Source organism: Ixodes scapularis, unplaced genomic scaffold, assembly GCF_016920785.2.
Source record: "Ixodes scapularis isolate PalLabHiFi unplaced genomic scaffold, ASM1692078v2 PGA_scaffold10__122_contigs__length_95168666, whole genome shotgun sequence".
Classification (NCBI taxonomy): domain Eukaryota; kingdom Metazoa; phylum Arthropoda; class Arachnida; order Ixodida; family Ixodidae; genus Ixodes; species Ixodes scapularis.
The window spans coordinates 60,047,890-60,074,809 of NW_024609836.1; the positions used below are offsets into that span (position 1 = coordinate 60,047,890).

General features: G+C 44.4%; 1 protein-coding gene across 1 annotated transcript; it reads right to left on the minus strand.

Moving 5' to 3' along the window:
- Window positions 1–6,526: 6,526 nt before the first annotated feature.
- On the minus strand, window positions 6,527–26,293 carry LOC115327877 (zinc finger protein 845). The gene is made up of 5 exons (XM_040501764.2): window positions 26,119–26,293; window positions 18,563–19,120; window positions 13,813–13,935; window positions 11,154–11,273; window positions 6,527–9,150 (listed from the first exon to the last, which is right to left on the minus strand). Exons 1-5 carry the CDS (start codon window positions 26,291–26,293, stop codon window positions 8,366–8,368), a joined length of 1,761 nt encoding a protein of 586 aa, XP_040357698.2. The 3' UTR covers window positions 6,527–8,365.
- Window positions 26,294–26,920: the final 627 nt, after the last annotated feature.

A 26,920-nucleotide genomic window follows, 5' to 3' on the forward strand; every position in this document is an offset into this window, starting at 1 on the left:
CAAAAAGTAAAAAAACACGCCTGCATAATGGCTGCGCTTTTACTGCCAACGGTTTTCGTCTGCGTGTCGTCTGCTATCTTTCGCTGGTCGGCTGCACCTTCAGACGTAGAGTTCTTGTATATAGCTCCCTACGGTAGCAGAGTTGCGCACTCAGCCTCGGCGAGTGGCCGTAGCGCCGGCTTTCCTGCACGCCCTGGATGCTTCGCTCCTCATGTGACTAAATTTGGCAAATAGCGGCGCCGTGCGTGCCACCGTGCATGGAAAACAGGAAAGAAGGAGAAGGAGGGCGAAAGCAAGGGAACATGCGCCGGGGCTGAGCAGCGTCGGCGGAGCGACCGTAAAGATGGCTTTCTTGCACGGCGCCGGATGCTTTGCTCCTCACGTGATGGGTCTCAGCGAATAGCGGCGTGGCGGCGCAGGGAAAACAAATGCGCAACTCTGCTCCCCCTTTGGGGGAGCACATCAAGGAACTCTATTTAGATGCTGCTCCCAACGCCATCTATCGATACAAATGCCAAACACACCCCGGTTCTGGACTTGGTCGTCTGGGTCGCCGCCCGCCGTAGACCCTGGCAAGTTTCTTGGCCCTATTTTTTACTAAAAGAGAACTACGCTTTGTAATTTTATAAGAAAAAACCGACCTGTGAAGTATGCCTTCGACGAAAAGTTTAGATGGCTACGTGCAGGTGTCGATTTTTACGGTCCATTTTAGATCTAGCCTGGTGACTTGAACCACCCTATATATATATATATATATATATATATATATATATATATATATATATATATATATATATACACACACACACACACACACACACACCACACACACACACACACACACACACACACACACACACACACACACACACACACACACACACACACACACACACACACACACACACACACACACACACACACAAATATTCTCGCTCGCTGCTTGTCGGGAGAAAGGAAATGTAGTTCTCAGATCTCGAAGCTCCACTCTGTCTAAATTCTGCCGTTGCCAGGAAACAGGGCAGCAGGATCAAAGCAGGAAAATGGGACAGCGTTAGAGTCAACACTTTGGCAAAGCACGTCATACTCTCGATGTCATCTTACTTGCTGTCGCCTCTGTCGAAGCCTGTTCGGCGTTTTTGATTTCCTCAACATTAGTCTTGAGCGTGCTCCCCCGAGATGGCACAGCAGAACAGCGAGTGCACGTCCCTCGGGGCCAATGGGATGTTTCCTGCATGACTGGTATGAAGTTCCCGCTTGTGTTGCACGAAATATTGGGCGAGTGCTGTAGCCAAGAGATACAGAGCTACCACGAGCAAGCTGTTGTGGACCTTGGCGGCACACAATTTACCAACTTTGTCTGACGTGCCTCAGAGATTGATGGGTACAGCACAGACATGTACCCACGTGCCACCTGGATAACCAGTACACCACGTTTTCATACGTGCCTCTCTGTGATTTATGAATGATGATATCCCTTGCCTACACGTGGGTAGCTGGTGTCTCCCCTCCTCATCTCCCTCCCCTCCCCCTCCCAAAAAGGAGGCGGAGGAGGTTTCAAGGGTTACATGTTGAAATGGCCAATGCTCCGCTTTCCGTTGGATTATGGGACATTTACCATAACGCATCGCGCGGGACGCTCGTGACGTCATGGTAACATCATTATGGCAAACGTCCCATAATGCAACGCGGGGGTTACGAGTGAGGCCCAGACGTTGCATCATGGGACGTTTCCCATAATGCAATGCACAGGACCAGGCATGTAGCCAGGATATTGATTCGGCGGGCGTGCCCGCCCATGACAAAATGCTGTATGAGGGTGACGGGGAGAGGAAGCCGCAGCAAAATGGAAGATCTGGGGGGGGGGGGGGGGGCGGGATTTATGGGCTCCCCCTTGGCTACATACGTGCGCAGGACCCTTGTGACGTCGCATGTGACGTCATTGTGGGAAACGTCCCATAATGCCACGCGCGGATCACGAGTGAGACCCGCGCGTTGTATTATGGGACGTTTCCCATAATGCACTGCGCGATTACGGCGACGCCGCTGAAGCCGGAAACGGGCACCTAAGAGCTGTGCTCTGTAACGAGCGCGACGCCGTTACCCCGTAATGTTTGATTATTGAATTACACAGTCATCGTATGTGCACACTGCTCAATGAAGTTGGCTGTGCACGCGTGATGTCCGGATTGCAGCCAACACTACGATTGGATGGAGCCAACCGAGCAGTGCCGAAGGTGCATCGTCATGGTCCTCTTCATGTTTGTGCGTTTGCTATCGATGGCCGAACCAATCGCGTACAAAGGAAGAGCCGGGTCGCGGCACATTGGCTGTGCATACTGGTCGGTAGGACCCAAACATCAAAAGTCATTCAGGTTATTCTCTAGCAAAAAGACAAAATGCACCCGCATTTTTTTATAGGAATGCGCAGGAGCACCACAAAAGTAGACTGGTTGCCGTCTGCTTCAATTTGAACTTTGGAAGTCGCATGGACACTAGCGCCTGCAGTTGAACCTCTATCGTACATTACGATAACCTTATGCTTGCCCCCAAGGGTGTCCCCTCCGTTTGATAGCCTCTTTTGGTCATTGTTAGGGGTGTCCCTTCAAACCGGAAATACCGTCCGGCTTCACCTCTGGTGGCGTCGTGTCGCCTGCAGAAGTTTCCTACCTCCGTGCTTGCTACACCATGTAAACACACTCGGGCGATTAAGACAAACTGCAAAAGTCAGTTTCTTAACATATCGTGCTGCAATTTACTACAGGGGTGCAAGCAGGTGGTGGAAGTTAATGGGGGAAAAAATTAAGGAATCGATAACTTACCTCGTTCAAAAGAAAAGCAAGAAAAACCTGTTCTGGGCAACCTACGCCGCCAGTTCGCACATGGTGCGCGCATAGAGAGAAGTACTGCCGACGGATGGCGTCCGCTGCATTGAAGGAGCACTGGCCGATTTGGGCTCTTTTGCGAGATTGTTTGCTATCAACCTGAATCAGGCGATGCTCCCTCGATGTGGTGTACGCCATCTGTTGGCAGTACTTTTCTCTATGCGTGCATCATCTGCGAACTGGCAGCATAGGTTGCCCAGAACAGGTTTTTTTTGGTTTTCTTTTGAACGAGCAAGTTCATTCCTTGATCTTTTTCACTATAAACTTCCACCACCTGCCTGTACCTCTAGTAAATTGCAGCGCAATATGTTCAGAAGCAGATTTTTGCAGGCTGTCTAAAGTGTCTTAGAAGCGTTAGTTTACATGCTGTATAAAAGTTTTACTAAAAAAAAAGGTACATTCAACAGAAAACGTTAACATAATTTGCTAGCTACCGACAGAAACACATTTCTCGGGGTTCGGCCAATGAGCTCATTGGTTTGGCCAGTTCCACTTTTGTCATCGCTCAACAGGTTCGGCAGCGGCATGCACTTTCGGCGCTTTTGCCGTGCAGTCTCCGTTTACCACATGCCGAGTGCCTTCTGCTGGGCTGTAGATGCGCGTACGACAAACTGTTGTCAAAGACAAGAAGTATTAGTCAGCAACAATCCAACGTTTGCCAGATTCCGGAAGGTCATATCATACTATCATACACATCCTGTGAAAAAATAACTTCTTTCTAATTATTTGTATAACTGACGAGACCCATGCAATATGATAGACTGCAAATTACATACATGCCATCTTGGTTCATGCAATCTGGATAAATGATGGTATGATGGTATGTGCCATTCTGATACGAGATTTAATAACCCCAAAATGTTCAATGTTGGACGATTTTAACTCTATAGCGTTTAGGAGGTCGTGCCCCAGAAAACCTGGCGTCAACGGGACCAAGTATTCCGATATCGCCATGCACGCGGAAACGTGCAACGTCACACGTGGCTGTGATGTCGTGACCTAGACCCACTAGATTTGGCGGGAAAATTTCCCCGCCAAATTTAGCAGAACATTTTCCCGCCAAATATAGTGGAAAGTTTTCCCGACAAATTTAGCGAAAAGTTTTTCCGCTAAATTTAGTGCATCGATAGGGTCATGGCAATTCGGTCACGTGCAACGTAACGTGACACTATGCCACACTTGAGGTCATGCGACGTCACGTAACACGCAACGCTACCGACTAGACCACGCACACGCGCTTGGGGCCCAATAACGCCATTGCGTTCCACTCTTAAAGGCGAAGCTTAAGCCAGGTATGAGTATGACCTACTCAGTGACTCTGACTTCTAGGTTTGACCAGAGTATTGCCACAGCCTAGACGAGTGGTAGCTTCCGAACTCCTAGTGATCCTGGCGGCTGAAGGTTTCGTGAAGTATCAAGCAGCGGTGCAACCCGCTGTAGAGCAGGCGTTGGCTGCATCCACCTCCGTTCTTGTGACACCATCGGCGTCGGAGCAGGCAACAGCAAGTCACTTCCTTGACGACATCGGGTAAAAATCGAGGTACCAAATTCGAGGACGTGGTAAGCACACCAATCCGAGATGCGTTCCAGGCAGCATACTAGTGTTCTAGACTGTAACCGCATCCATACGGATGAACCATGTGCCAGTCACACTTGCACGATCTCTGTCTGGACGTAGTGATTGCAACTGAAAAGGAATGAGCATGAAAAAATATTTTCTAGGCATACTGACTTCATATTAAGAAAAAGATGCAACTGTTAGAAAGGTACCTTATTGTTTGGGAATTAAAACGGTGCAAAGAATGAGGCCGGATGAAGGAAGATGCAGACAGCGCTTACTCAACAACTAAATTCGATTGATTGTAATGGCGCAATGCATGCTTGAGCGGCCGAGAACAAAAAAAAAAAAAAAGAATCTGCCTAAAAAACGCGTAACTTAAAAAAAGAAAGTGCCAGTAAAGAGCTATATTCAGCATGCACACAAGTCTTCACTTGACAGCAATCCAAGGACTGGTGACACGCAGCACCTAATTCTGCTATCTCTAAGGCCTCAAGAATTTCCCAGTGACGTCTAATTCTCGTGTATGTACCAACTCGCCAGAGTTCATACCTTATTGTGTCCTGCAATCCTCCAGCTGAAACTATCCTTTAATTCTACCTTTTTTATTGCAGCAACGTTTTTTCAGCTGTTTTAGCAATGTACCGTAATATCCCGAGTCATCGCCCACCCCCCTACCACCTGAAATTCATTAAAAAAGTGGGGTGGGCCATGTCTCGGTGGGTGAGCACAAACACTTGAAAAAAAGCGGAAAAAACCGCCTATTTTTCTCTGCGTATCTAGCGCTGATGCACAAGAGATACATCAAACTCAAAACTCGATTTAGTTTCATTGTTTTATAGAAAAAAATGCTCGCGAAAGAATATTTTACTATAGCGAAGTCCGTTGCTTGCATACGCGCTAGAAACACCGCCGATCTGCATATAGCGCAAACGTTTGTTCCGTGAGAGAATGTCACCACTAGGTTCTCCTAGTTAGTAAAAAAAGAAAAGTCTACAAGAAAATAGAAAAACCGACCAGGCGCAACGAGCGAGCGAGCGGACCAAAGAAGCGACCAAGAGCAATGCTGGGAAAGCGGGAAAGCCGGCGGTCGCGTTGGCAAATACTTAGGCGTTGGGCCAAGTCGGGCGCCTTGTCAATTGCAAGCTCTTGCGCAACTTTCTTGTTTGGTGCGTACATACGTGCGTCCGTGCACGGCGGGCTATCAATGCACGGTTGGGACGCTCTGCAAACGTCTGTGTAGGGCGTTCCAGCAAAGCTTTATTTACGCGTTGGCTTTGCCTAAAATATTGCACAACCGCGGTCGCGACGGGAGGGAGGAAGGAGCGGGTTCGCGGTGACCTTACTTCAGCGGAGACAGAGTTTGACCTAACACTTTGCGGTTACATTAACAAACTCTTATTTTGTTATCTCCATCGTTTTCTTTTCGGATACACGACCACTTTGGGGTCGCTCAAGGAGGTAAACAAAAATAAGTGTCTTTCCCTCCTTTGTTTTACTTTTTCACGGACGTCCTCGAACTGTAAGGTCCGCGGCCGCGTCATTCGGGTGGGATGAGTGTTCGCGGATCGCAGAGTCCGCGCTGGGGTATATGAGGGGGTGGGCGATGACTCGGTGTTTTTTCGGAAATCGATATTGGCCCAAAAAATGGGGTGGGCTATGGCTCGGGGATGGGCGATGACTCGGGATATTACGGTAGTGTATCCCAAAGCTAAAACAAAACTTCCAGACTATAACGAATTGTGTTCAATTTATTAACACCGATTATTTTAAAAACTTTCTTTGTTAAATACTGGAAGTGCCTGCCAACAAACGTAAGTAGTGTGAATATGTCTGATTTTTTTTTTTGTATGTGATGCTATGCCAGTCTGCATGATTATAAGTGTTTGAGTGTGCTATAATACTCTACGGTTCCCCCTCCAGCTTTGGCCTCGCGGCTGGCAGCATTTTTAAATAAATAAATACATTCTTGTACAAATGGGGATCAATGCTGAACACTTTTTGCCGATTGCAGATGCCTAATCTTTGCAGCAGATATCTATACAAGCTTTAGTAGTGGTAAAAATTTGCAAAAGGCTGTAGAACAAGTTGACTAATTTATTCAGTGAATCACGACACATATACATTTTATTCACAGAAGTAAAACCATTGGTATCCAGTCTGGTACATCTTGGATTTTTTTTTTTTTAAAGATTACCTAGAATACAAGGGTAACCTGACACATGCAAGCACTACACATATGACTACTGATACATGTCTATAAAAAGTTGTATGAAGACATTCATAGCCTAACCTCTAAAGTGGATACCTAAGAAGCTCAAATCTTCAAAACCATATTTATTAAAGAGCTGTAAACATGGGTATTTCTCGAAAAGTTTCGCTAACAATTTACAATCGATGAATGATGCCAGAGCAGGTGCCATCTTGACAGTAACGCACTTATCGACGTTGAACTAACATTCAAAGATGAAAGTTCTCACCTCGATGTAAGAATGCAAACAGTGTTGCTTGTTTTGAATGATCGAAACTACACAGATTTCCAAAGGACAAAATAGCAATAACAGGCGAAAGGGTAACTCTGGTGTATACGAAAGGGTAACTCGGGTGTACGTGTCTACAGAAAAAGAACAAAACAAAAACCATATTTTGCAGACAAGTAACTAGTATGGTGTCAGTAATTGTAAAACTAAATTCTTAAGCTTTAAGTGCCGATTCACTGTTTTTTTAGTTGGATAATATACAGAAAGAAGTGCAACTTGATCTCTACAAAATCACCGCATGAAGAACTTTATCCATATCCAGCTCCTTTGAATTTTGCATATACAATACAAAGGACCTTTTGAGGCAGCCTTTACAATGTCCTTTCTTCCATTAATGGCCATCCAAGGCCATAGGAATATATCTGCTTGCTAGTGGGCCCAAGTTGTGCAACTCATCTGCTGAACCAACAAGCACTCCTCTGTTCACTCCTTGTTTCAAGAGTCACGTTCATTAGACAGACTCCCAAGTAAACACTTCGACCACAAAAAAAGATTAGACTAGTGGCTCCGATTGTCCGAAGTGCCTGGTGCACTCCAGACAATGTGGGATTTTGTCTTGACACAGTTTAGTAGCTTTCATTTCTGTGAATGACAGATTTCATATGTGCAGCATTTCACCTTTTGTGAAATGTTTTATGGTCATGCAAAACTTCCATCAAAATTTTTTTAGGGCCTGTGGGCAATTCAATGAGTTTTAAATCTCTAATCCCTTTGAAAAGGAGTGAAATATCAATTGCATTAAAAAAGATTAGGGTAAGCAGGGCATTTAAAAGGACATTCATTTGTGTGATTTTATGACCAGTCAATCAAAACTTTGAAGCAGTTGAGAGGAGGTGTTGCAGAAGTAGCCATCATTATTTTGATCGCTTGCATGAGCAGCCACGGGACACTTTTATCGAAAAACCCTAGGGTAGGTGGTACATTTAGAGGACCTTCCAATTTTTGGCTTTGCTGCCTTTCAGGTGTTTTAGATGAGGCAGTGAATTTAAAGGGTGTTCCACCGATGTGAATCTCTTCGTGAACAGAGTGCTGAACCTTCCATTGGAACACCACTGGGCAGGCAGAGAATTTAGAAAGACGTTTGCCACTGCGGGTTTCGTGTTCCTTCAAAAGAGACTGAATGAATTGCTCTAGACCAGGTGATGCATTTGAAACCCCCTCCTTCAATGTGGGTTCTTTCATGCCGAGCAAAAACAAGCCCTGCTTTAAAATGCACTCTGGCAGGTGTGGCCTTTTGTCTAAGTCAGCGCTTTCGTGAGAAGTCAACCTTGATACAAAACACTCCAGGACAGGGCCCTTTGGCCCCGTCAATGGCTGCGACAGCATTCAAACCAGATACACTTTCGTCAAAAAGTGGTTGAAGTCGGACACAAAGGGTTCAGTTAAAGTGGGGCATTTGGGTGACCTTTCATTTCTGGACTCTGCTTCCTTTCAAATGATCTAGACGGGGCAGGGAACTTAAAGGGCGTTTCACCTATGTGAACCGCTTCATGAACAGACCTTTCACTCTTCCATCGAAACACTTTAGGGCAGCTCAAGCATTTAAACATAGGTCTGCGATTGTGGGTTTTTTCGTGATTCCTCAAGTACCACTTCGATTTAAATGCTTTAGAGCATGTGGGGCACTTAAAAGCCCTCTCCTCACTGTGAGTTGTTTCATGCTGAGTCAAGTGAGTCCTCAATCGATATGCTTTAGAGCAGACGGGGCACGTAAAAGGCTTTTTGTTTGTGTGGGTGTTTTTGTGAGAGGTTAACTGAACCCTGGTGTCAAATGCTTTAGGACAAACTGAGCATTTAAAGGGCCTTTCAACATTGTGAGTGATTGCATGGGCATTCAAACCGGATCTAGAGCTAAATGCTTGCTTGCAGATGTTGCAGCTATAGGGCTGATCTCCTACAAGGACTTTGTCTCTGTGAGTGACTGCATGTAAATACAAAGCACTCCTGGTGGCAAATGTCATCTGGCAAACATTGCAGCTGAAGGGCTGTTCTCTGATGTGCGTTCTTTCGTGCCTGACTATGGAATTTCTGAAGGCACTGGAGAAAGGACAGAAGGAGCAGCTGTAACTGGACTTCTGTTCACCCTCTTGCCTCTCGCCCAATTGTTCTTGAGAGGAGGATGGGTCAGTGTCTTCTTCGTGCCAGCTTTCTTCTGCATCGACCAGCTCTATTGGAGACATGCCAAAACAAATTTCTTCTGATCAATTGGTACAGGCTGGACAAGTGGGAGCAGTGACTAACATCAGTTACACCAATGTTAAAAAAAACATTGGTCTTAAAAAATATTTTAATACTATTTTTTAATGATTAAACTGAACACACAGGCTCGCTGGTGAAAAAAAATTTAACACCTGAGAGAACAGTGGCTTTTATTGTGACCCAAAAATACAATGACCCATTGTTTATAGCTAGGATTCCGTGTTTTCGGAGTTTATTTTTCGTCATATTCGGAAAGCGTTTTTCGGAGTTTATTTTTCGTCATATTCGGAAAGCGTTTTTCGGAGTTTATTTTTTTTCCGAAAATTCGGAGTTTATAGGAGTTTATTTTTGTTTGATTCCAAAATCTCCGGAATTTAAAGCTTAATTTCACAGTGTTTCCTATGAAAAATAAATAATATCCTGGTATAAACATATGCTAGATAAAGAAAAAATAAAATGTGCTTATATCAATTAATATTTCTTCGGCTGGATTTGGCATTAGTGTCATTGCCATTAGCAATACTAATTTGTCCCACCATAAAAGTTACACACATGTGTGGCTTCAATAAACGTCAATACCTTAAAAATAAATTCCTGGAGGTAGTCGCTGGGAGGTACATATTCATCCCATCCTATTCCATGCCACCCCGTGGCCGCGCGGAGTGGAGTGGTAAAGGATGAAATAGGGAAGTTTCAACTGGCCCTCTTCCCAATTTTATGCAATCACTATGGTCCATAGTTTTCACTGTTACAAAAACACAACCTCTCTTTCCTCTTAAAACACATATAGTATAACATAAACTGGAAATAAAAATGGAAATCAATACAGATCTCCTCCTGAACCCTGACGAGATAAGTGGTAAAAAGTCTTTTGTCAATGATCCGAGATTTGAAAAATAACTGTGATGGCATTTTCCCGGGACCATTGACCATGCACGCTGATCAAACTTAATTGTAAAATACCGTCTTTATTTAATTTTTTTTCTTTGGGGGGGGGGGGGGGGGGGGGGATAAATCTGAAATGACCAAAATTTTACCAGCGGGTGTTTTTCGAAGCTTTAGGATTTATCCGAAAACACGGAACCCTATTTAAAACAAATCTTGGCGGGATAAGCGGTAGGTGCTCTTTTGACAATCCTAAATTTACAAGGAAACTGGGGTGGCGTCACAAAACTACTGAGCCTGTGCTCTGACCAAACTAATTAGATAAATAATGCCTTTTTGTTTCTTTTTGCCATTGTGACCTCAAACGGTCTTTTCTGGATAGATCTGTAGTGACAGAAATTAACCGCCGAGTGTGCTTCAGATTATTTAGGATTTATGCAAAAACGCAGAACCCCAGTTATAACCTTTTTATGAATACAATAAAATTCTGATCATGTTTTTTTGCACTCTTTATTTGTAGAATATGTAGCATACTTTTTACTATAGCATTGAATATGGTATTGTAAAACGGTAGGGCAGAAACGATTTCCAAGTTGTGATTTTCTCTGAAAGTAGTACAAACAAAAAAAGCACGAGGTACACCTAAGCACTTCTTATGAGTTGTGAATGCGAAAGCATGAAGCCGCTCGTCCGCTCCCTTTCTCGTCTGCTGCGTACTTTTCGTTGCCGGTCAGCACGTATGCTCCCCTGGGCACGCTGACCTTGGACGCTCCGCGTTAACGGCGCGCTGATGGACACACAGCGCCATGGGGTGAGCGGTCGTGGAAACTGACAAGCGCAGCGGCCAATGGGAGCCCCGTCGACGCGCGCCAGCCAATGGAACTGAAGGCGAAATCCATCAGCTTTACTTCGCTCCTCTAGGATCAGGGAAACTAGGTGCCGTTTACGTAAAACCGCAAAAAAGGTAGACGCTTAAATATGATTGCAGGGCCCCTTTAACGTAGTAGCAATGTGAAACTTCTGCTTTACATTGCAATAGATCAGGGTCGCCTTCATAACTTGCAGAGCAGATCTGCGAGAACTTGCCTTGCTTGACGACAACAGTGGCTCCATGGGCTTCATTAGCGGTCTCATGGAAAGTGGACGGGCCGTGAGCATCTCCATACTCTTGGCCGTCCCGGGACGAAGTGGTCTGCGCTTCATCTTCTGTAGGAGAAATTATATGCAAGACATGCTTAAAGGGAAACTCTGGTCAATAACGAAACCATAATAAATGACGGGTATCGCTTTAGTGACACGAAATATGATCACAGCCGAAATATTACGTCAAAGTGAAGCCGCATACTCCACCAAAAACCAATTTTAAGTATGCGAGCAGCTGCTCTTTAGCGGGTGGCAAGGTTGTTAGCTTTTACATAAGGAACACTGGTGCAGCAGCCCTATGACATCACGTTGCGGTGGAGCTGTGGCTGATTGGTTGTACCACGTACCGCAGCACCCACTCCGAAGTCTGAAGCCTAAAGCACCCTTATGATGCCACGTCGCAGTAGTACGGCTGATGATCAGTCTTGCCATCCCCTAGTCGATAGTTTTGGTTTTGCCGCAGACGGTCGAAACCAAAATGAGTTGTGATGATTATAAAACTACACATAATATCGAAGAAAAAATTATACCTTGTAATTCAGGGACACTGGCTTAGCTAAAAACAGTCGTAATCCCAAATTAAAAAATATCTACCGGAGTTGCCCATTAAGACATGCTAGGTATGAATTATGGAAGCCTAGCCAACACAACCCCTAGCCTCTTTGCTTCCGATTTCTTGCCTTAAGTTCTGTTGCGTCTCATATGAGGATATACACCCTCCCTCCTTTTCTGTCGTGACAACACAAATGAAAGTCCCTTGTACCTCGTGTCAACACAAACTGTCAAAGAAAAGCAATTGACATTCACACTTAGACAATCTGACGCCGGCCTGCCTTTGAGGTATGGCAACACTGGTTTGAGAAATGTAGCCAGTAAATTACCACTGCTAGCCTGGGGTCTTTAACGTGCTTCACGCTGTTGCGATACGCAACTACTCGCCGGTACAATACTGTATTCATCCAGATTGAAACAGGTACGGGTGGAGATCGAAGGTTCTGCAGCGTGGCAAAACACGGGCCCTTTGCTGCAAAGCGGAATGTGCGCAAATATGCACCTGCTCCTCTACACCGTTGCGATGGACCGTCGTGAATGATACGGGCCAGCGCAACCAATCTGGCATGGAGTAGCGCGGAGAAGATAGCACGTGGTCGGGCACGGAGACAGCGCGGTACGCGCGCACGCTCTCGAAGCACTTTTTGTAGCATCGTGTGCGGTCCATCTTGCGCGCCAAAAAGCACGGGTTCTTTTTTCTCTTTTTTCGTTTGTTATTTTTCTCTTTCGCCGACAGTCTGGCTGCCCGGTGCCAAAGTCTGCTCGTAAAGCTTTCACAGCGCACGCTCTCACAGCGCTTTTCTGTAGCATCGTCTGCAGTCCATCTTGCGCGCCCGAAAGCGCGGGTTCTTCTTCCTTTTTTCTCGTTATTTTTCTCTGTCGCTGACGATCTGGCTGCCCGGGGCCAAAGTCGGGTAAAAAAAAACTTTCTTTATTTGTCTATTTTTTTTTATTTTCTTTTTGTGCGCGAATTTTGGGGGACGTGACATTTAGTTACTTTGCTCTCTGGAGCATGCTTTTGGACACTTGTTTTAAGTGCAGACGGCAGCAGACCATCCGTGAGTACTTTAGACAATAAAAGAAAGTTTAATTTTAGCCGTTTTTCTGTCCTTTTTTTTAATTCGATCATTCGGATAATTCAACCAAATGTCAAAATCCCGTCGAGGTCGAATTAACGAATGTTTACTGTACAGATTTATTCCTGATCAACATTTGATCATTTACGTTTATCTAGGCTAAAGTTTGTCTCCTGCTGAGCCCTCTGTATAGTTTCTTTCTCACCGCCATACGCACAAAAACTAAAAATATATTACTGTCTAATTATCGGATGAACATGATGCATTCATTGTGATTATAGGATTAAAATCCAAATGGAATAAAAGCCTTATAATTAATGTACATTAGATAAAACCAAATAATCTGGATAACCGGTTTGCAAAACCAGTTATTCGTATCTGAAAATCCAAAAAACTGGATAATCGTCTTTAAAAACCTTATTTGCTTTCTTCCGATTTAACTAGATACCCGGTTTGACAGATATTTGCAAGCTCTACAAAGAATGTTTCATGTTAAAAGATACAGGCGAGCTGGTAAACTTTCACGGAGCTTTACATGTTTTTGGTCGAGATCAAATCTTAAAGTGCAGTAACGAACACATGAACTGTTCAACAACATCCTGTTTCCTCTCGAATGCACTTTGCCACAGCCTTGCCTATTACTATGACAAAAAAATTGAATACTTCTTACAGATCTTGCAAGCTTTCAGAGGTGTTCATTGCAGCTAAGGACAACCAAACCAAAAATGACTGCAACATACTTCGGTGTTTCGGCAGAAACTTAAATTGTGCAGATATCTAGGGTGGGCTATATTTTTCAGAGACGGTGCGTCATGAACCCTGAATGTTTGTTATCTAGGTGCCTTCCCTCGAAGTACAGAAACATAGTAACAATTACTCGCGATCGCTCGAGGTGACGTGAGCCTTGCGGCTGGTACGAGTACAACTTCAGAGTATGTCGGAGAGGTAGGAGCAGCGGTCGCATTTGAGCTTGCCTTCCTTCACGATACCAATGGTGTTCCAGTGTCCCTCTGGGTCAGGCCGATGTAGACATGCTCTGTCGCGGCCCTCGGAGTAGAAGCTTCCGCCTATCGAAGTGAGCAGTACGTCGTTCGGCTCTGTTGGAGAGAAGGGCACATGAATGTCAATATCCCGGGATAAAGAGTGATGTGTGACTGCACTGTACACGACTATAGTCGGTTACAGGTTAAGAAGGTAGCGGCAAATGCCCCTCAAAAGGAATCATATATCCCTCCGCCACCTCCGTATCCAATAGCGTCCCATCGTTTCCGTGATGTCGTGGCCAAAGCGCGAGGAGGGTCTTGCCTTTTGTACATATTTGCTTTATCTTTCGACTTTGACTTAGCATTGTGGAAGCCACAAGAGGGAGATCAGAGTTTTCCCCCTCCAATGGAAACAAATAAGCCTTTCGGGGATTAGCTTCCACCTCCGATGGATACAAAGGCTGCTTTCAGGGGCTCGGTTCCCCCTCCAATGAATACAAAGGTCGCTTTTTTAGAAAGTGGGATCGGAGACAAGTTGTAATCCATTGAAACGGAACAAGGAGCGTTTCCAGTGAACTTTTCTTTCGACTGCGGAGAGATTTGAAACGGGCGCATCACGCTGGTGGGTGGAGCTTTTCCTACCTTCTGGACTTGTAACCAACTATAGACAGCGAGCAGAAACAAAGTATAAAGCCGAACCCTGGCTATGATGAATTCAAGAAATATGTTTGTCTATCCATACATCTGGACTTCACAAAGCACTGACTTTTACGCACATGGCATGTCAGTCATGCAGCACATATAAAAAAAGCTTGCATACACTCTCCCGTCTTTTGTATGTTGTGCGAAGTGGCCGCAATAAAGCCACATTAATGTTTATGCAAAACCTCATGCACACGTGTGCATATTAAAGGGGTAGGGAAACAAAACTTTAGAACCTATTTTACCGTTCAATGTTGAAGCACCGCGGCGACACCAACTTTTTTTTTTTTTTTTTTTTTCAGACATACGAAACGTTCATTTGATAAAATCAAACGATTACCAGATTCCACCTGGTGGGTGTTCCCAAAGCTTCTTAGAATTCCGTTACGTCAATTGTCCCATTAAAGCAGTGCCACCACAGGGAAGTATGGCACCAAGTTAAATCCGCGAGCTTTGCCTGTTGAACTTGGTCGAGTCTGATTTCCCTTCTCTCCTGCACGTGAGAATTCAGCTTATGTGGCTGGGGAATAGACAGGAAGGCGGGGAGAGGTGGTGCAACCGAGAGGAAGTTGAGAGTTTTGGGACACACGCCCCAAAACTCCACTGACTTCCTTTCAGTTTATGTGTGTCCAAAAAAACTGTAAGGATTCATAAATTTCATCCCGTACTTCTCGGTTTAATGCGTGGTTTGTCAGGGGATGTCTTACTTGGTCCACAGTTAAGTATGAACTACATGCGAGTGATACTTACAAGTGACGTGACAGGGCCTACTGTCGCTCAGTCTGTCAAAACCCCATGCAAGTGATGCACGTCACAATAAAAAAACAGCGACAATCATCACACGCACGTGCGTGCAGCGGGAGCGCCATCACAAAACGTTTTGTTCCATTGGCGCTCGCTCACACCCTGCTCTCAACCCGACCCACCTCCGCACAACACGTGAAAACAAAGCAATGTTTTCTGGAAACCTAGAAACAAGAGAGGGAAACCTAGAAACAAGAGAGGCGACAGGTGACAGCAAGGGACAATGGCAAATTTTGTTGCCGTTGCTTGTTCTGTCACTCGCCAAATTGCTTACACGTGGTTCAGGCTTTTTACTGTTGCGGAATGCCTTTCTAGTAGCTCGTCTGCTTCTTGGATCACCCCCCAAACGACCGTCTGTCAACGTCTTTCCAGTGTTGTCCATTAACAAAATTGAGATTCTCCATAAAGTACTGAGATACAAAGAACTGCATACTTATGCAACTTAGTAATCTTGTAAGATTTGTGTCGTGTTTCCATTTCCGGTTTCTACTATCAGCGCCCCTGAGAAGAGGCGCAGCGAGCTGCCGCGCCGCGAGGAAGTTGTTCGTCAGTCGCATAATAAAGATCAGTCTAGAAGGGTGCAAACTCGCCTTCTTCTGGACACCCGCATGCACACAACAACTGGCGACAAGTGACTGGGTACTTTTCTTCTGCCACTGCAAGAAAGTCTCACCGACGGAATCACCATGGCTCATATCGGGCAAGCGGAAGCTTTTGATGAATCTTTAAGTGATTGGCCATCATACAAGGAACGTCTTTTGTCACATTTTGGCGTGAACAAGAGAGCAGAAGCCGACAGAGTGCAAGCGTTTCTTAGTGTCATTGGACCGGAAACATATGGATTGCTAAAGGCACTAACGGCCCCGCAAGTTCTACCAACAAAGACTTTTGAGGAACTAACAGCTCCTTTGAGGGAGCATCCCACCGCTTGCGTGTCAATCATCGGGGAACAAGCCAAATTTCATTGCCGTTCGCAGCACGAAAATGAGTCCATTTCGAAGTTTGTGGCGGAGCTTCGAAGAATATCACAGTGATGCGAGTTCGGCAATTTCCTGGACGAGTCCCCACGTGACCGTTTTGTATGTGGTCTGTCCCGCATCAACATTCAATGTTACTTGTTCACAGAAGACAAGACTCATACTTTTCAAAAAGCGGTCTAGCGAGTGCTTGCCCTCGAAGTGGCTACTCGGAACACAGAAAATGTGCATGCGCCGGATGCGAATCAAGTGAGCAGCCGTTGGAGCAGTGACATTCACGAAGTGTGAGCAGACGCCTCACCACAAGTGCAATCTACAGCCGAATGTTATCGTTGCGGTTTGCCGAAGTATTTCGCCAACTCATGCCCGCACGTTGCCGCTATGTGTTAGCTGCAGAAAAAAAGGCAACCTGCAGCGAGTCTGCCCTAGTAAAATAAAGAAAACTTCGCAAGAGTTTTAGAAATCTGCTCTTTGCAATGGATGTCGGGTTCTTTTGGGACCACTTTACCAGTACACTGTAACAGAATATTAGTACTGCATACAAAGTAGCATACTACCTCATACAGTGGGCAAAGTTTTTCCCAAACTTTTATGAGAAAAAACAATGCTTTGGCATTTTGATCGTGTATGCTTTGACTAAAACAACAAAACCCTGATCTTAAGTTTACACACCTCTGACTTCACTACATATAGAGAGGGAAATTAGTCAAGCTCCACAAGAAAACATTTTTTGCTATTGTTCTCAAGTTGAAAACACGCTTAAGGCTCTGTTATACTCCGACGTAACGCGCGCGCAAGCGAACGCTGGCCGAAGTCGGCTACGTCACGTCAGTCACGCCGCGCGCGTCAAAACTTCGACCTCTCTATACTCCGGCGGCCCTGGCGACTCCCGCGGCGCGCGTCGGTGGGTCGCCAGCGCAGCGCATGCGCAGAATCTGGCTACGAGGGCGCGCTTCCCGCGAGAGTGCGCCATTTCCGGTTCCTTTTCGTTTCGAATAGCAGACGAGGCAGACGACGCCTCTTGAGCGCCAAGTCAGCCAAGTTCGAGCGATGGCGTGGACGTACCTTGCCCGACAAAAACTCGCACTTGCATTGTTGGTGCCCCGCCTGCGCCGCAAGCGTATGCGGTCAATGTGCATACGGTACATCTTTGACAAGCGCACGGTCTACGGTACTCAAGCTTCCTCTGTCGTAGACACACGGGTGAGGACGAATTCCCTCGATCAGCTTCTCGACGACAGAGTCCAATTCTTCAAACATGACGCCGTACGGAGTGGTGCTCCTGTCGTCTGCTTTGCTCGTATTCGCCGCGCTTCCCGCGTGAGGGTTGCCGGGAGCCAGCGCGTGATGCATCCTGGTCCGGCGTCGCTGGCGCGGCCGGCGCGGAATACGGCATGCTCCATTTTGGCGTCGAGGCGGTCAGGCTGCGTCGAACGCCGCCTGTCGCGTTCGACACGACGCCGGAGTATTGGGGAGGAGGACAGACCGTGACGCCCCAAGCGGTTAACTTAACAACTACACGGATGGGGACAACAAATACAATGACGCAGCGCTCGGCCGACATAACCGAACGCGCCGTCAGCGTTCGTCTAGAGTTCGTGCTCTCCGGCGAGGGGGAGGAGGGTTTTTTTTTTTCCCCACTACGGGCTGCATGAACAATGCAGCATGCACGATCCCAGTTCAGCACAAAAGCCGAAGTGGGTCAAGCTCGCATTCTCTGAGGATAGATCCGGCACTTAACGTCGCTCCGTCGATTGTTAGTATTTTTTACATTAAACTGTGCCCCGCGCTCTATTGTAGAAGATGACATGGCTATGCCCATAGGGCCTGTCGGCATGTGCACAGGCCTTGTGTTGAGTAAACACCGAGCGTGGGGAAAACAAACGGGTCAGAGCGCCCCCTATAGTTCGATCTCCTGCCCAATAGAGCGTCGGGTTTTCGCTGACGTGACGTCGCTGTGACGCGCTCGCACGCGCGCACGCGTTACGTCGGAGTATAACAGAGCCTTTAGTCTTAACCTCCCAGAGGCTTCTTTTCGACAAGATTGGCCATTGCACACCTCTTACGGCAAACTTCCACCTTCGGCACACCCAGGATCAAACTTATTTAGCTGGGCTCTTCCTGTACTTTCTAGCTTTAAACAGGGGCAACTGTCCCGTTTTTTAGCGGTCATTCTGAACACCATATCAACAAGGTTTCATTGTATATGGAAAAAAAAGCCAACCCAAAACACCATCCCAGTGGTTCTTTTCACTTGCCCAGATCCGACGGAGTTGCGATGTCCACCGCATTCGTCGTGCTGGCAACCCTCTCCCCCATGTGTCTCCTCTTCTGGTGGGCCTTTAAATAGCCTTTTCGCGTAAACGTCTCTCCACACGCATCACACATGAACGGCCTCTCCCCCGTGTGTGGTAACAGCTGAGTCCTCAGGTTGCCTTTGTCATTGAGACGCTTCACACATGTGCTGCACTCGTAAGGCTTTTCACCCCTGTGAATCCTTTCGGGGTCCCTCAGTTTGTCCTTGAGTGAAAACGCTTTCTGGCAGGTCAGGCACTGAAACGGCCTCTTGCCCGTGTGCACCCTCTGATGGGTAGACAGGTTGGACATCTGGGCAAACGTCTGCTGGCAGATGCCACACACAAAAGGTTTCTCGCCCGTGTGCGTTCTCTCGTGTTTTGTCACGTCGCTTGTCCTGATGCGGGTGTAGGAGCAGAAGCGGCACTGCGTCTTGCTGCCTTCCTGCAACTGCCTGTTGCTGATCTCCTCGCAGTCGAAGCTTCTGCCCTCGTCATCGGAGGCTCGATGGTCGCCCAGTTCTGAAGGAGAGACATAGTCCAAATCAATAACTTTTTCCAAATGAGACACAAATTAGTAAGTGGCCAGCATTTGCCTAGCAATGTCTGGCAGATGTGGAGGTTACGCAATTTACATGAACTTGAGCATATTGGATGACAGAATTCGAAATACAGAAAGAATGTTTGAGGACAGGAGAAACTGCAATAAAGGAACCAACCGGTCACATTTTTTGCCCTTTGTGCTGCCCGAACATTAGTATAAGAAATTATTCAAAGAAACCTTTCACTGCAAGAAAAAGCATAGTTTGCATTCCATTAGATATGAGAGCTTTAGGTTTGAATCGGAGCTGGGAAGCTATGAAAGCCTCAACCATGTGTGTTCACAAAATGGGCATACATGATACTCTGCTTTAGTTAAGGTACCATACTAGCAGTGAAAAGGCTCTGGGCATGTGATCATAGCTCTGAACGGTCTCTCATTCCTGCAATCGTGATTTTATTCTAGTCAAGGCAGTGACACTGCACTTTTGGCTCTAGGAGCATTAAAAAAAAATCAAGTTACAGTAAAACCTCGTTATAACAAAGTTGAAGGAGCGGTCGTAATTATTTCGTTATAACCATTAGTTTGTTATAGCCAATGTCCATTTCTTCCCACTATTAGCAAGCAAGGGGAATTATGATTGCTTTGTTATATCCATTAGTTAGTTATATCCCATTTTGTTATAACGAGGTTTTACTGTATATCATTGAGCACACTACTTTTTTATGCATTACTCAGAAAATCTGCATTGTCAGTTCGTTCTTTGGCAGCACAAGAATTATTTAAAGTAGAATAAAGTGGCACATCCTTCTACATGACAGTCACCAAAATATTAAGCCATTATTACTTTAAAATAGACTTCCAAGGTGAAGCATGGAATCCAGAATGAGGCACAGGAGTGCCATAAAACAGGGGTAATAAAATATTTTACAAGAGGCAATATGCTAACACTTCGCAGTATTACTTGCGCAAGAAGGGTAATATTACATGCAACAATTAAAAAAAGTGAGGTGCAAAAAGAGCAGCCGAAGAAAACTAGAGCTGGACAATGCCATTAAAGGAAAGGAGCTCAAAGCCTCGAATTGGAAACACAAATGCATTTAATTATTCAAGAGGGAAATATTGCCTGAAAGACAATCCATAATGTATTCATTTCAGATGACCCTTCGCATAAATACTGCTTAAAATGTACTTGTGTAGTACAATCACAATATTTAAAAAGAAGTCAATACTCCATAAAAAAACACCCACGGCTCGAGTTTTCTTTTCTTTTGAATTAAGTTCTTAATTTGAAGCATTTCAACTGTCAACTCTGAATTGTCAAAAGTCGACTGCACTGTCAGTGTGACTAAACTGCACAAAGCAGTATACAGAACCAAGACAAACAATGTATGAGAAACACTACATAAACACGAATGTAATTGTTTACATTGCCTAGGTACCTACATGGACAAAATCAACAGCGTGTTCACACTTGAAATCTTCTGTGCAACTAGGACATGATGAAGGTATTACACAAACTAATTGTCCTGGGTATGTACATCAAAATACTCACAAACAGCAATTAAGATAACATCTGTACTATTAAAGTGTTTTAAAAAGACATGTTACAGGTGCTTTTATGTCATAGATATTATCATGCAGACTCAATTGCTTGGATGAAAGTGCAGCAAACTTGACCAGCAGAGCCTGTACCAAATCCCCCAAAAATCCAAGCATCAAAAACAAATAATATGTTCACATGCACTATGTTGACAGTCTGTAGACGTCTTTGCAACATATATAATGTCTTGTCAAGATGCATACAGGCCATCTTGCTGCATCACTGCAATGTGCCTTTGTTGGGAGAATGTTACAAATTTCCAATATTGGGCCATTTTAAAAAATTGCCCGTTTAGGAGGCTTTGGCATGAAAATATGAGAACATGTGCTCAAGTGACCGCTGGTACTCCCTCGACCAAGGAAGCAAGATACTGCTGGCTCGATTGAGCTGTAGTGACCTAGATTGGGCTCTCCCGTCTCCTTTGTTCATATTGTGGCTTATCTTTCTTCCCCCAAGTTCATTCTAATACGCCTCTTCACTCTCCTTCCTAATCCGCACGTTGTTTCATCTTCAGAATCTTCGAACCCGATTTTCTGCCAGGTAGCACCAGTTATTTCTAAAATAGTGGATTGGAGATGAACTCTGGCCCATCAGAATCGGCCTAGTGCATGTACATAGTGCAACACTGTTAGCACAAACAAGGGATCACAGATTTTTCCTGTTTCGTTTTTCTTAGAATTAAACAGCTGCCATAAAATCTACCTGCAGGGCAGAAACTTCTCATTTGGGGAACTAACTTGAGTGGTTAATACTCTTGTGAGCAAAAAGCCACAAAGTGGCAATGTCATGTTTGTGTTAACAGTGTTTCGGAGTGTACATAGCAGCACAATGTGTTCAAATGTCACTGCAACAAAAAGGTGGTGAAAAAGATCGTCAAAACACAAAAGGGCCAATGGGATTTAAAAAAAAAAAAGAAACTGACTGTTTGGCTCGCATAAGCTCACTGAAAATACATGCACAACGGATTTATAAAATATTGACCCTTTAGCCATTTTCTGTACAGCATGAACTAAAACAGCATTTGCAAGCGCATAGAGCAGTGCACTACTATGTTCAATATAACCTAAATCACAATTTTAAGTGCAAGTAATAGCTTATGGGATTTTGTACTCATTGCATGGAATGTCTTTCATGACTGCACAATTCAATGTTAGCAATAGAGAAACTTTGATCACTTTTTTGAAATACAAGAGCCTATGTGAATTTGGGATGTAATGTGTGAAAAAAGTGTGAATTTGGAATGTAATGTGTGAACAGTACAAATTTTTACTGGATAAACCAGTTGTGTGGAAACCCTCTACTAATTACATTATTTCGAGAATGTTATGATATTTGTTTTTGTGAGATTCATTTGCACATTATAACGAATGGTCATTTATTTAGGTACTTGAAATATATGCTCACATATGTTTTGCATATTTGCACCATCTGTAGAGAATGTGCAGACATTCAATGCCAATATCACCCCTGCATCTTGAAGGTCTTGTCACGGAAGTCACAGCAAATGCTGACTACTGGTGCCGCTGCGGTGTTGCTCCGAGCTGAGGTAGCACCCTTGGCCGTTATACCGATGTACAGTATGTCGGTAAAAAAGTTGCATCGACGGATGGGACACTTTGTCGCAGTCATCAGAATCATGCTTTCATCCGCTGGAACCTCCTCCGGCTTTGCTGAAGAAGATGGCACAAGTGTATGTCAGTGACTAAGGCCGGAAACAATGCCGCCAGCTTCTTCATGAGGTTAACGTTTGGAGGCGAATCTGCAGACTTTTCATCTTGCTTTAAAACTCGCATAGTTTCATGATCGATGATACATACATTTTAAATGCTATTACTAAAAAAAAGATAGTCATAGGTGACTACCCTTGAGGTGGTCAATTGTGGATTGGAGTCGTCTTTTTCACCCCTGGGGTGAAGATGACAACTTTAATCCTGGTTTTAATCCCCACCCCTGCCCGTTTCAATCTGGATGAACATTGTACCCGCATGCGGTCGTGTATAACTGCTGCGTGATGCATGCTAAAAACCCAGGCTAGCGGTTGTACTGCACTTACTAAATTGCTCATCTACAGCTGAGAGACAAGCCGCCCGTTGAGGCACACTGAGTTCAGGCAGTATGAACATACACACACAATTTTTTTTTTGACAACCCCACTCGTAGTTAATCATCTGGTAGTCAAAAGTGACTACTCCATAAACAACATGCCGGTCAATGAGTAACTGGCAAGCCCCTTGGCAAGTTCTAGCAAACACCATGGCTTTTCAGCTGATTGAGACAACATGGCACACACGCCTATTCTACGTCTTCCACGTGCCATCAGACACTAATCATCCGTCTCCAGACACCAGTAACAAACCTATATCCAGAAAGAGTGTATGCCGGAATTGCTGTGATTGCCCCCGACAGCATCTCGCTAGATGGACAGTATTTGTAACTCAGGCGGAGAACACTCAAAAAAGAAATGGTTACATGAGGAATGGGAATGCTGACTTCATCAAACACAATGTATGCTTGCTGCAAGCGACAACGAATAGCTGGGAACCTTCGTTGACACCGACTAGAGGCGTTCAACTATCACTAACACTACCTTTTTTTTTTAAATCGCTTTTTGTCAGTGCTTATTTCAACCAATAAGGTTATTCATTTGTGTGTGCGTGTGCCTGCACTTTGCACCTCTTGGACACACATATCTCTACTATAGAGGGCTGGATGGCATTTAGCCAGCTTAGCTGTGCTCCAAGCTCAGGGCTGTACAAATACGGATCAATACTGAACACTTTTTGCCGATTGCAGATGTCTAATCTTTGCAGCAGATAGGTACAAGCTTTAGTAGTGGTAAAAATCTGCGAACGGTTGCAAAAAAGTGTGCTAATTTATTCACAGAATCATGACACATACACACTTTATCCACATAAGTAAAACCATTGTCTCTTGTACATCCTGGATTTTTTAAAGATTACAAAGAAAACAAGGGTAACCCTGACACACATGACTACTTTTTACATTTTTCCTGACACATATGACTACTACAGTCGAATCTCATTAATTCAAACTCGAGGGGGCCGAAAATTTGTTTGAATACAGCGAAGTTTGAATTACCGGGAGTTCCCTCCCGGTAATTCAAACTTCACACACAGACACACATAGGACGGGACCTTTGTGTTAGTTTGAATTGTCTGCAAGTTTGAATTAAGAGAGTTGGAATTTATCAGAGTCGACTGTAATACAAGTCTATAAAAAAGTTGTATAAAATCACTTACAGCCTAATCTGTAATGCGGATACCTAAGGGGCCCCAATCTTCAGAAGGGAGTGGAAACATGGGTATTTATGAAAGGAGTGGAAACATGGGTATTTCTCGAAAATTTTCGTTAACAGTTTCTTATTGTCAAGGCAGCACCTGCTCTGGCATCAATCTTCAATTGTACACTTATCGACGTCGAACCAATATCCGAAAACAAAAAATTCCGGTCCTCGTGACTCTTGGTAAGGATGGCCATTTTTCCATGTAAACAGTGTTGCTCGTTTTGAATACCCGAAACAAAACAGATAGCCGAAGGACAGAATAGCGAAAGCAGGCAAAAAGGTAACTAACTCGTCTACATGAAATAAGTTGTAACAAAATACCCATTCTTTACAGGTGTGTTTACAGAAAAGGAACAAAATGAGGAACATATTTCATAAACAAACTTAAACTAATATGCCAGTAATTGTAAAACTAAATTCTTAAAATAATAGTGCCAATTCAGTTTTTTTTTTACTTGGATACAATACAGAAAGAAGTGTAACTTGATCCCTACCAAATCACAGCATCAAAAAATTTACTGTATCCATATCCAGCTCCCTAGAATTTCGCATGTACATTACAAAGGACCTTTTGAGGCAGCCTTTACAATGTCCTTTCTTCCATTAATGGCCATCCAAGGCCATAGGAATATATCTGCTTGCTAGTAGGCCCGAGTCGTGCGACTCGTCTGCTGAACCAACAAACACTCCTGTGTTCACTCCTTGTTCCAAGAGTCACATTCATTAGACAGACTCCCAAGTAAACACTTCGGCCACAGACGAGATTAGACAGGCTCTGGTTGTCCGAAATGCCTGGTGCACTCCAGACCATGTGGGGTTTTGTCTTGACACAGTTTAGTAGCCTTCATTTCAGTGAATGACAGATTTCACATGTGCAGGGAATTTCACCTTTTGTGAAATGTTTCATGGTCATTCATGCAAAACTTCCATTGAAAATTTTTTAGGGCATGTGGGCGATCAATGAGTTCTAGTCTCTAATCCCTTTGACTTTAAAGAGGAGTAAAATATAATTTTCTTTAAGCAAGATATTAGGGTAAGTCGGGCATTTAAAGGGAGATTCATCTGTGCGATCTTATGAGCAGTCGGTCGAAACTTGGAAGCACTTGAGAGAATGTGTTGCATCTAAAGCAGCCGTCATTATTTTGATTGCTTGCATGAGCACCCAGGAGACACTTTTATAGAAAAAGTTTAGGGTAAATGGTGCATTTAGGACCTTTCACTCTTGGGCTTCACTTCCTTTCAAATGTTTGAACTGTTGAACCTTCTATCAAAGCACCATTGGGCAGGCAGAGAATTTAAAGAGAGGTTTGCAACTGCAGGTTATTTCGTGTTCCTTCAAAAGCTACTTCGAATAAAGCAGTGAGAGAGTGCAGGCGAGCTGGTAATCAATCGTCATCTTGTAAACCCTGAGATGGGGAACGATAAAAAAACGGACGTTTTTTTATCGTTCCCCATCTCAGGGTTTACAAGACGTTTGAATAAATTCTCTAGAGCAGGTGGTAAATTTAAAATCCCCTTCCTCAATGTGGGTTCTTTCATGCTGAGTAAGAAAAGCCCTGCTTCAAAATTCACTCTGGTAAGAATGGCCATTTTTCCACGTCAGTGCTTTTGCAAGAAGTTAAGCAAGCCTTGATACAAAACGATCCGGGACAGGAGCCTCGACTCCGTCAGTGGTTGCATCAGCATTCAAACCAGGTACACTTTCATCGAAAGAGTGGTTCAAGTGGGTCATTTAGAGGGCCTTTGATATTGGGGTCGTCTCATTTTAATTAGAAGAACCCTGTTGAAGCGGGGCATTAGGCTGACCTTTCATATTCGAGCTCCGCTTCCTTTCAAACGATCTAGACGGGGCAGGGAACTTAAAGGGCGTTTCACCTATGTGAATCGCTTCATGAAGGGACCTTTCACTTTTCCATCGAAACATCTCGGGGCAGCTGGAGCATTTAAGCGTGGGTCTGTGACTGTGGGTTTTTTCGTGTCGAATCAAGTGCCACTTTGATGTAAGTACTTTTGAGCATGTGGCGCATTTAAAAGCCCCGAAGGGCTGTTCTCTGGTATGGGTCCTTCCCTGCCTGATGGTGGAACTTCTGGGGACACTGGAGAAAGGACTGAAGGAGCAGCTGTGACTGGGCTTCTCTTGTTCACCCTCTTGTCTCTCGCCAAATTGTTCTTGGGAAAATGATGGGCTGGTGTCTTCTTCGTGCCAGTTCTCCTCTGCCTCAACTGGCTCTGTTGGAGACAAGTCATAAAATAACACCTAATGTAACACCTGCGAGGACAGTGGCTTTCACTGTGATAAAAAAGTACAATGACCTACTGTTTATAACGAATCTTGACGGGATTAAATGGTACGTGCCATTTTGTCAATAATCCTAGATTTGCAAGGAGATAGGTGGCTTCCCCAAACCACTTAGCCTGTGCTCTGACCAAACTAAGTAGTTAAATCTGCCTTGTTTTTGTGTTTCTTTTTGCCATCATGACCTGTAAACCGTGTTTTCTGGAGAAATCTAAACTGACAAAAAATTTTACCGCCAAGTGTGTTTCATATTTAGGATTTATGTGAAAACAGAAAACCCTTTTTACAACTTTTTATGAATAAGTTAACATTGTTTTTTTTTTTTTTACATTCTATATTTGTAGAATATGTAGGCTTACTTTTTACTATATCATTGGATATGGTATTGTAAAACAGTAGGGCAGACATGATTACCAAGTTGTGATTTTCTCTGAAAGTAGTACAGATTAATAAAAGGCTCTTTGCACAAATTATACATGCGATGATTTAAACATTATTATTATTATTAAATATTATCATTATTATTAAATTAAAATAAAAATGACAGTAAAATAGTCAAGACCTGAGTCCCCCCTTAA